Source organism: Centruroides sculpturatus, unplaced genomic scaffold (genome assembly GCF_000671375.1).
Source record: "Centruroides sculpturatus isolate CEXI.00-Female unplaced genomic scaffold, Cexi_2.0 scaffold705, whole genome shotgun sequence".
NCBI classification, from domain to species: Eukaryota; Metazoa; Arthropoda; class Arachnida; order Scorpiones; family Buthidae; genus Centruroides; species Centruroides sculpturatus.
The window spans coordinates 195,413-206,255 of record NW_019384916.1 but is presented as its reverse complement, the minus strand read 5'-3'; the positions used below and the strand labels follow the sequence as shown (position 1 = coordinate 206,255).

Sequence of the window (10,843 nt, the reverse complement as noted above, 5' to 3'; positions counted from 1 at the left end):
CCTGAATCTTTGGCTATGTCTTGGGCTACTCAAATATTTTACGTTTTTGATACTAAATTAACTTCTGAAGTATAATTTTTTATTGTTTTTATATTTTTCAATATATTTATTTTGTTTGTACAAAATAAAAAAAATAATTTTTAACGATACAATGGTCTTTGTAGGCTTAACATCGACGAAAATTCAACGCCTAGTGATATGCAATGGAGAAAAATTTCAACATGGGATAAATTAATATATTTTTTCATACATAATCGGTTATCCGAAATATTGATTTTCCGAACAACCACAGTCTGCAATTGATTTGGATAATCGATGCTCTACTGTACTTACAGCGTGGTTATAATTAAAGTTGCCATAGTCAGACCTGTCTAGAGCCTGTTCTCAATGACATATTTTGATGAAACTTGGTGTATATGTTATATGGACCATGGGAAAAAGGAAAATACAAAAAAATTCTTAGTTCAAATTTTTACCACTAGGTGAAAAATGGCACATGCAGCAATTGCCATGCAAATTACGAACCTTTTCAAAAGCCAGTAGTCAACGTCATTTGCTATCACTCTTTATCATGCTTTTACAGAATAAAGATCAAGCTTGCAAACTGGTAAAGTTTCATCAAGAGGTTTGGCTGCACTGAGAGAATATTGACACTTGAAAGGCTTGCAAATAGGGCCTATATCAGGGTATGGTTTGAGAAAGATGATTACCAAATTTGAAGAGACTGGAGAGTTGTATGTATTGCCAGTTAGAGGTTGGAAAAGGATTTCAAATGAAACTGTGAAGCAAATCATGGTTGCTGTGATTGAAGAGAAAACACTTCCTAACATTGTTTGGCAAGTGCTTGAGTGGTGTCATGTGATTGTCTCTTCCTTGGATTACGGTTCGAAAAATTATGCAATCCATTTTACAGTGGTATCCATACAAGATCCACATGTTGCAAAAGTTGCACCCTCAAGATCTAGAACAATGCAGAGTTTGCTTGCTAGTTTTTGGCCATAATAACTGTTGATAATGCATGGCCATGAAACATTTTGTGGTCAGATGAGGTGCATTTCACCCTAGACGGAGCAGTGAATACTCAGAACTGTCTCATATGGAGTACTGTAAGACCTGATGTTGTGCATGAACAACTTCTGCACTCTGCTTACATCACCGTTTGGTGTGGTTATACTTCTGACTTCATTCTTGGCTCTTTTTTCTGTGACGAGTGTCATTACTGAAAACTTCTGCTGTGTCACGTCATTTCTGCTTTACAAGAATGAGCATGTTTAAAGCCTTCATGCAAGTTGGGGCAACACTGCATATTGCCTGACAAATGAAGGAACTGCTTCATGACAAATTTGGAGATGATTGGGTAATTTTGAGAAGTTTTCTGAATGCCTGACCTCCTCTTTCTCTAGACTTGAATCTCTTACTTTTGGTTGTGGGGCTATCTGAAAGATCATGTCTATAGAAGAGGCATACTGACTTGGCCTGAATTGAAAGCAAGCATAACATACCATGTTGCTGCAATTCCTCAAGAAACCTATCGGGCTACTGTTGAACATGCTGTAAGGCAATTTGAACATGTGATTGACACAAATGAATTGCACATTGAACAAATATTGTGAATAAAATCCACTGCATTTGTTAAAAATAGACTACATTTTAAAGGTATAGTGGAGTTTTTTAAAATCCATTTGTGTGTTTTCAGTTTGAGTTTCTTGTTTTTCATGTAGCATTTTTTTACCTAGTGTTAGAAATTTGAACTAAATATTTTTTTGCATTTTCCTTTTTCCCGTGGTCCATATAACATATATGTTATGGACAAAGTGATTAATCAGGCATTATTCATAATGACCGGGCATTATGAATAATGACCAAATAGAGCGGGCAGTGTGATAAATATTGATTACTTTATCAAATTGATCGGTCATTATGAATACTGCTATCACCTAGTTGGGCAAAGTGATAATAATAATTTGAGGAGTGATCATCTGACATACGCTAGCCAATTGGCANCACCCCACAGAACAAACACAAGAAGCGATGTAAAATAATGAATACCGATTGGTCTTCCTTTGTCCTCGAGCAACAATTCGAAACTTTTTGGAGTGTGGGAGGCATCGACATCGACGCTCAAGCCGGTATATATTGATCGGATAGTTTTCCTCCGAACTTTGAAACACTCTCTTGTAATTCCAGCCTTTTATTTTTCTGACAAAACAATTCTTTTATGTATTCGCGAGACTGTCGGGTTGCCACTCGTTAAGTTTTGCGTCCTTTTTTTTTTTTTTTTCAAAAGGTGAGAGTATAACAGCAAAGGTAAAAAGTGGGCAGAAGATGCCTAATGTTGCTGGGCAGTATGTACAGTTTGTTGCTACAGTAGGTTGCAGTTCAATCTTATTTAAGAAAAATACTGTATAATCAACAAGACTCAAGCAGCTAAAGGAGTAATAAAAATCACATCTGAGAAATAAAGAACATCGAAGAGTTCATAATGGAACCTGAAACGGATCTGACAACAGAAGAACGCCAAGAACTCTTGAGTGAAGAACACCAAGAAACTCGGCGAGATATGTTTTATTCTGAAAAAGAGGATTAATGCCGATATATGTTATTAAAGATCCTTTGGAGAAGTGGGAGGATGTCAGAACAACGGTCTTTGAATGGCATCTAAACAGGTTGAGGCTTGGGGATTTCTACAGTTGCAATGCTATTAATTACTTACGAAAGATCCTGAAGAAAAGAGAAAAGCAATCGACATTAGACAGATTCTTTAACCTTTTCAAACGGAAAAAACGTGACTAATAAAAATGCAAGATTGTGTATGTATGTATTTTTATTATTACATATAAATAAACATGGTAAGAAAGTATATATTTTTTATTTTTGGGGGTCTTCAGAACGAATTAATTAAATTCCCATTAAAACCTATGGTAAATCGATAATCGGTTAACGAACAATTCAGATAGCAAACAAAGTCTCGGAACGGATTACGTTTGTTAACCAATCACCCACTGTATCTGCAAAATGATAAAATATTACATTCTAGTTTTTCCTGAAATAAATTAGACCTCCCCTGAAAATAAGACCTAGTAGAGGTTTTGCTGAATTGCTAAATATAAGGCTTCCCCAGAAAGTAAAGACCTAGCAAAGTTTTCATTTGGAAGAATGTTCACCGAACAGAACACCAGGCATGCAGCTGTGATTCTTTTTAGCCTGCCGCCATTATCCCCTACCTTCACCATTCGTTGCAGAGTAGCTGCGTGCAGGACACGAAGACCATCACCTACCACCAATCCTGATGTTCCCTTTCGCAGCTGTCACTTGTAAATGTGCAGGCAAGGCATCAAGAGGCCAATCGCCTGCTGCCATACCATATGCTGTTTCTGCTGTGCTGTAAAGTGTGCTGTGGCGAGCTCCCCTGCCATACCATACGAAAAATAAGACCTAGCGCATCTTTGGGAGCAAAAATTAATATAAGACACTGTCTTATTTTCGGGGAAACAGGGTAGCTGTAAACTATCACATAATAAAATCTCTATTGAAATCACAATTACATGTTTAATTTTATATATTTAGTATCTTTAATCAAATTCTATGTATTTTACACACACATTCTGATGTCATTTTATTAACATTTCTCTTGCTTGTTTATATTTTTCAGAAAAAAAGAAATAGTATCTACATTTTGTTTCTTTTATTCTGAAAAATAAATTGTCATGAACATCCTTCTTAGCAACAAAAAGAAATGTAATTGTAATAAATTAATATTGCAAGTTATAAGATGCATGTATAATATGAGGCACATCCAGAAATTAAGTTATGATTGGCTACAAAGGAACAGAAACTATTTTTTAAAACTATATTTTCTGATGTTGAAAAATAACTCATGTTTATTATCATACTTACTTTTGAGGTGCAGACAGTTGTCATAACAATACATAAAGTTTTGCAAATCCTCATGCATCCTGCCAACTTATGGACTCAATCATGAGTTGTTGCCCTTTAAAAAATGTATTTAAGTGTGAAAGTAGGTGGAAGTCAGAAGATGCTAATTTGGAACTATACAGCAGATTTACCGCTTGAGTTTTTTTCAGCAATTCATGTGTGATGCAGGCAGAATGTGACCATGCATTAGTATGAAGAACTTATTAAGCCACATCTTTTGTTTTGAATTGTCCACTGTAGTTTTAGGTTATCAAAATAGCTTCTAACATTTATTATTGCTCTATGAAGTGTAAACTGAATGAGCAGAACACCCTTCTCATTCTAATAATGATGCATGTAAGCTTCTTGGCAGAAAACATCTATTTTACTTTGTTTTTGGAAAGTTAGCATATTTTCATTCCATTAGTTGCTTCTTAGTCTCTGGTGTTGAGTATGCAATCAATTTCATTGCTTGTCACAATGTGCTATAAAGCCAAACATTTGGCAGATTACGTTGGGCTATATTAATGCTATTAACTACTGATTAAATTTCAAGTAATTTGGCTTAGAGATAGGCTTTAAGTGACCTTCCTCTCTCGATAAATGTAATAAATCTAATTAAGTTAATATTTTAACTAATTAATTTAGAAGTTTGTGGAAGAAAAGAATTGGCCCAAAATGGGATCAAACCAATTACTCTACAAGATCACCATTCGATCTTTGCTTCCAGAACTATTAATTTAGATATAATCCTACTGGTTACTTGTGGTGCTGACTGGGAATGACTCTGTGCCCATGGCCTATAACTCCCATTATGGCACTCAGCTGACTAATGCTTTACCCAGCATGGTGTATATATACAAATGTAAATATCTACAAACCCAATTTTAAATTAAGATTAAGACCAAGTCCAGCAATTGTTTTGCAATAAGTTTATGATATCAAACTTGAAAATAAACAGTAATACATGAATGTATTAAGACTCATCATTGAAATTTTGTCATAATATGCCAGTGATTCTCAATAAGGTTGAGATCAAGACTGTTATTTGGACAGCTTAGATATCTGGTCTAGATCTCTCCTCTTGTGGGAATTTTTTATACCTAAACAATTTCTGTGACAAGTGATGATAATGCTAACAAATCATAAAGAAAGAGAACATTACACTTTACTCATCGTCTTGATACAGTAATGTCAGTTGAAAGATGCAGGATTTCATTTGATCTTGCATTTGAAAATTATTCTGATTGTTAGATGTAGCTTGACAAATAAGACATTTTTGTATTATTCTGCATTCTCAAACCCATTTTGTAAAGGTGTAGTCTAACGACACTTCATATGCATCCCCATACCATTTGACTTGGAAAACTTTTCTATCTACAGCATACATTCATGCTATAGACCACTTTTTTTACATCTAACATAGAGTGCCATCTGATTCATGCAGATTAAATTTGGATTTATCAAGAAGCATAATGGAATCTCATGTCAGTGTTCCAGTTTGTGTCCTGTTGAGCCTAGATAAGCCAGTCTTCACATTTTACTTGTTAGTAATGGCTCCTTTATGTGGTTAGTAGGTTTTTAAACCCACATTGCACAATTTATGAACTTGCTTTTACTCCTGTTTTCTCACTTCACTTTTAGTTAGGAGGAACTTGCGGTATGTTCTTGCAGGCTGAGACACTTTAGCATCCTATCTTTGCACAGTTTAATTACATATTTACCTCCTAATCTAGCTATTCTTTCCATGTTGCTATGTTCATGTCTTCTTTGTAGCAAATGCACAATTGTTGATTTGATGACAGTGGACATGACAGTGGACACGCTCATTTCATGAGACGTTAAATCTTTGGGATTTAAAAAAATAATTAGATTTTATTAATGGTGCTACCTGTTGAAAACTTCATTTTGTTTATAAAATTCTCCTTTGCATAGGTTCTTATATCATTGGATGATGCAATTACCAGAAACATTGCTGTAGAAAACTTTGTTTGGCATATTTATTGGCTAATAATATACCAGATTTTTTATTGGGCTATATTAAGGCTAATAAATAATTGGAAACAAAGTGATTTGTCCACCATCTCATGAGAACTTCATTACATTTCTTAAATAATTTGATATATGAGGGATGTTAAAAAGTATCAAACCTTTGGTCAGCAAAAATACATTTATTGATTGATGTACAAACCTTAATCCCCTTCAAAGTAATCTTTGTAATTTATACAGTTCTCCCAGCACTCCTGCCATTGCTGGAAACACTGCTCAGTCAAATCCTCAGTCAAAATTGAATGTACCGATCCAATGCTTACTCCTGTCTTGTTTGCAAGTTCTCTGACTGTGATACGATGGTCAACTTAGATCAAAGTCTGTACTTGCTCAATGACAGTCTCATTTTGGTTTGTTGAGGATCTGCCTGAATGCGGTTTGCTGTCCACTGATGTGCGGCCATCTTTGAAGCGGTTGTACCATTTCTTTATCCATGTGTTGCTCATGGCATCGTCCCCAAAAGCCTGTTGAATCTTGTGAATGGTTTCCGCTTGGTATTGCCAAGCTTTTGGCAAAATCTGATGCAATATCTCTATTCATGTTGTTCAGTCATTTTCCAACTTACTGGAATCCAACAAGCACTCGCTACACGTCCTCACTCATAGGCCGACTGCCAGCGACTGATGCTTCCTACAGGCGGGAGAAAATTCAGGACTGCACACTGCCCCTCCACACCTCCACTGAAGGAGGTCTCTCGCGCATCATTGGTTTACACAGGAAAAATAAAGGCCCGATACTTTTTGAATACCCCTCATATAAGAATTATCATTCTTGTATATTGGGTTATGTTATCAATGGAACATGTTTGCATTATCCCTGACATCATAAACATGAAATTTTTATGGTTTCTTATAGGTCTGCAGCAAAATAATACTTTTTAATTTTAAAGATAATAAACAAACATATGCATTCATATAGGGATTAATGAGTGGTGTGATTTTAATGGCTGTTATGACATGTACTATTTATAAAATCCTAATGTATCATTTAATTTTAAATATCTTACTATTACATTTTTAGTATTTCTGTAATTGTTTGTGACAAAATTGTATTTATTATAATGGAACTATTGTATCTTATGAACTGAGTGTTTTTGTACTTCTAAATTTATAATTTATTAACATGTCACTTGTATGAGGGCTGTTTGGAAAGTTTGCAGCCTTGCCTATATGTGGTGCTCAGATTAATTTTATTTTTTGCCGGGAATAATTCAGCCATCTTTGCTAAAGATACAATACCAATTTCCACTTGATTTATTGTAAAGTTTTGCCACGACAGCTTAGCAGATAGTCAGTGTGCACATACTTTGTCAAAAATGGAGAAGATGGAGACTCGTGTGGTCATAAAATACGTGACGAAAAAAGGGTTGACCCATCTCAAATCAAAGCTGACATGGATGAAGTTTTGGGGGAGTGTGCTTTTTTGTACACCACTGTGAAAAAATGGACATCTCTTTTTAAATCTGGCAGAGAGAGTGTGGAAGATGACCCTCGCAGTGGACGGCCTTCAACTGCTATCACTGAAGAAAATATTGACAAAGTTCATGATTTGGTGTCAGCAGATTGCTGTTTGAAAACGTGTAAGATAGCTGAGACAACAGGCATCTCTATCGACCGAGTGCACTGCATCCTAACCGAAAATTTGGGTATGACGAAGGTCTCAGCAAGATGGGTGCTGCGTCTGCTGACTGCTGAGCAAAAACGTGTTTGCACTTTGATGTCAAAGGAGTGTTTGGATGTCTACCATAAAACCCACAGGATTTCTTGCGTCAGTTTGTGACTACTGACGAAACGTGGATCCACTATTACACTCCTGAAACAAAAGAACAGTCGAAGCAATGGAAACACCACAGTTCGCCACCACCAAAGAAGGCAAAGACAGTTCCATCAGCAGGGAAAGTGATGGCCTCGGTTTTTTGGAATGCTAAAGGCATCATCTTTATTGACTACCTAGAAAGAGGAAAGACCATTAATGCTGACTATTACTGTGAACTTTTGGAAAAACTGAAGAAAGAAATCGAAGAAAAGAGGCCACACTTGAAGAAGAAAAAGGTTTGTTCCACTACGATAATGCACCTGCACATTCCGCCAGAATTACTGAACAAAAGATAAACAAACTTTGCTTCCAATTAGTTCCACATCCACCGTACTCATCTGATTTGGCCCCCAGTGACTTCCACCTTTTTCAAAACCTAAAAAAATTCTTGGCTGGAAAGAGATTCCACTCAAATAACGAAGTCATCTCTGAAGTGAACTAGTATTTTGCAAACCTTGACAAAATTGACCTATTGTGATGGCATAAAAAAGCTAGAACATTGCTGGAATAAGTGCATTGCTAACAAAGGAGACTACATTGAAAAATAAAAAAGTTTTAACATTATTTTGTTTGTTGTTCTATTTGAGGCCGTGAACTTTCCAAACAGCCCTCGTAGATAGATTATACTTTTCATTCCTATTGTATAATGTAGCAAGATTTTTTTTTATGTTAAACTTTATTTAGAAAATATAACTTCTATGAATATTTCCAGTATTCTGAAATTAAAGAAAAACTTTATGTAAACATGGCAGTGGCGTGTCCAATTCGCTTTAAGGTGAAAAAATTGCCACCAGATGGCACCATTATTCGTGCAACACCTGTTTTTATTAGTTCAGAGTTTAGAGAGGATGTTGCTAAACGTATACTTCAAATTAAAGCTTAAAATATTCTTTCTGAAATCTTAATTATTTTTATTACTTTATTCATTTTCTTTTTACATAAGTGAAATTAAAAAATTTCAAAAAAGTTTCCTTTAGGCTAAAAGAAGTCTATATATTCATCATTTGTAATTAATTAATCACTAAATTAGAAATCACTTATATTTTTAAGCTATTATAAAAATTATAATAATTTTATATTGTATAAGTATTCTTCATTTTCACTTAGAATTATTTTATCTTGATTCTAACAAACATTCTTAATTTTTATTTGTCCAAAATAGAGATAGGTGTTATAATTGAAGGAATCTTACATTTACAGTTAAGAAGGCATTTCCAATAGAAAACATGGTGCATTACATACTGATGATATTTATTTTTAGCTATATTATTCAATGATTGTATCAGTTCAAATGAGTTTTGTTTTACTAGTAACAAGTGTTTAATATTATGGCATTTGTATTGTTTTTCTAAACTGTAGTATTCTTAGTTTGTATCAATAAAATTGATTACTTTAAAGTTTCTCTCTTCATTAAAAAAAAATCTGAAAATTTGATTTCAAAATCATGGTGTCTCTTAGAATCAGTGGCATCTTAGAAATGAACAAATATAGTATATATAATTTTGTAACAATTATTTATATTTTATTATGCCAATTTGTTATGAATTTTGAATATTAATAAAATAATTTTTTATTTTTATGTTAGCTCTTCTTCAGATGATGATTGTGAATTTTCTGTTTCTTTTGAGCCACAAGAAAATATTAAGAAAAGTACTAACTGGACAGTAAGTCTGAATTATCTATAACACACCTTTAACTGCCGTAAACCATCGGGCTATAATTTGGCAATAATAATTCCTATAATTAATAATTAGAAGGAGGCTATTATTGCCTCCTAGAAGGAGGCAATAATAGCCTCCTTCTAGGGCCAACTTTATAAATTACTAATAAAGTTGGCCCTAGAAGGAGGCATTAGGTGCCATCTTGTATTAAATTTAATAGTTATAATTTTAATCTAATATGAGATGATGTTTAACGCCTTCCTTAGGGCCAAATTTATTAGTAATTTATAATTATTATTGCCAAATTATAGCTCGGTCATTTATGGCAGTTGAAGGTTATTGCAATGTATCAGCTTTAGTAAAGTGATTTGTATTGAATTATCTACTTAATTATGTTGAACATATAAAATATTTTATAGAATAAATAAAAATTTAAATATAAAACTCCTTGAAAAGGCAAGAAGAAATTTATAAGCATAGAAAAATATGTTTTTGAATACTAGCAAAATATTTGAAGTTTTTTTAAATAAGTTTTATAATTCAATTTATAGAATATATTTTAAATTGAATAAATTAATTCAGAATTTTATTTTAAAATTTAACAAATTATTAGAAATTATTTTGAGTTTTTTAAGATAATTTGAATTTTTGTACTTAAAGGTAAAGTGATTGTAACATATCAAAAATGTTTGGGCGGTATAAAATATGCGTGATACAAATCTGTGTTATGCTTATTTTCAATACCAAAAAAAAAAACTATTTTTAAAATACTATAATATGGAATAAATAGATAGATTAATTTTACAAAAAAAACATGAATTAAATAAAAACACCAAAAAATAAAAAACAGTAATTATGCAATTTGTGATATTTTACTAGGGATGTAGCAGTCTTCCATCAATTAAATATAGCATTTCAAAAATCAAATAACATGTCAAGGAAAATACAAAAAAAAATTTTCAAGAATAATAAAATATTCCAAAGATAAATATATAGTACAGTGGGTGATCGGTTAACGAACAGATCGGATAACGAAACCTTCGCGAAATATTTTCATGTTCGGACAACGAACACACGATTGGATAACGAACACCCCACAGAACAAACACAAGAAGCGACGTAAAATAATGAATACCGATTGGTCTTCCTTTGTCTTCGAGCAACAATTCGAAACTTTTTGGAGTGTGGGAGGCATCGACATCGACGCTCAAGCCGGTATATATTGATCGGATAGTTTTCCTCCGAACTTTGAAACACTCTCTTGTAATTCCAGCCTTTTATTTTTCTGACAAAACAATTCTTTTATGTATTCGCGAGACTGTCGGGTAGGCACTCGTTAAGTTTTGCGTCCTTTTTTTTTTTCGAAAGACGAGAGTATAATAGCAAAGGTAGAGAGTGGGCAG

General features: G+C 33.6%; 1 protein-coding gene across 1 annotated transcript in view; it reads left to right on the top strand.

Annotated features, from left to right (window-relative positions):
* The window catches only part of LOC111631750 (cellular tumor antigen p53-like), a gene marked incomplete at its 3' end in the record, with an annotated part of 60,018 nt that overhangs the window by 16,364 nt on the left and 32,811 nt on the right, over positions 1–10,843 (top strand). Inside the window, exon 3 of the mRNA XM_023376056.1 lies at positions 8,492–8,639. Coding sequence (XP_023231824.1) covers positions 8,492–8,639 — 148 coding nt within the window. The remainder of the gene's footprint in view (positions 1–8,491; positions 8,640–10,843) is intronic.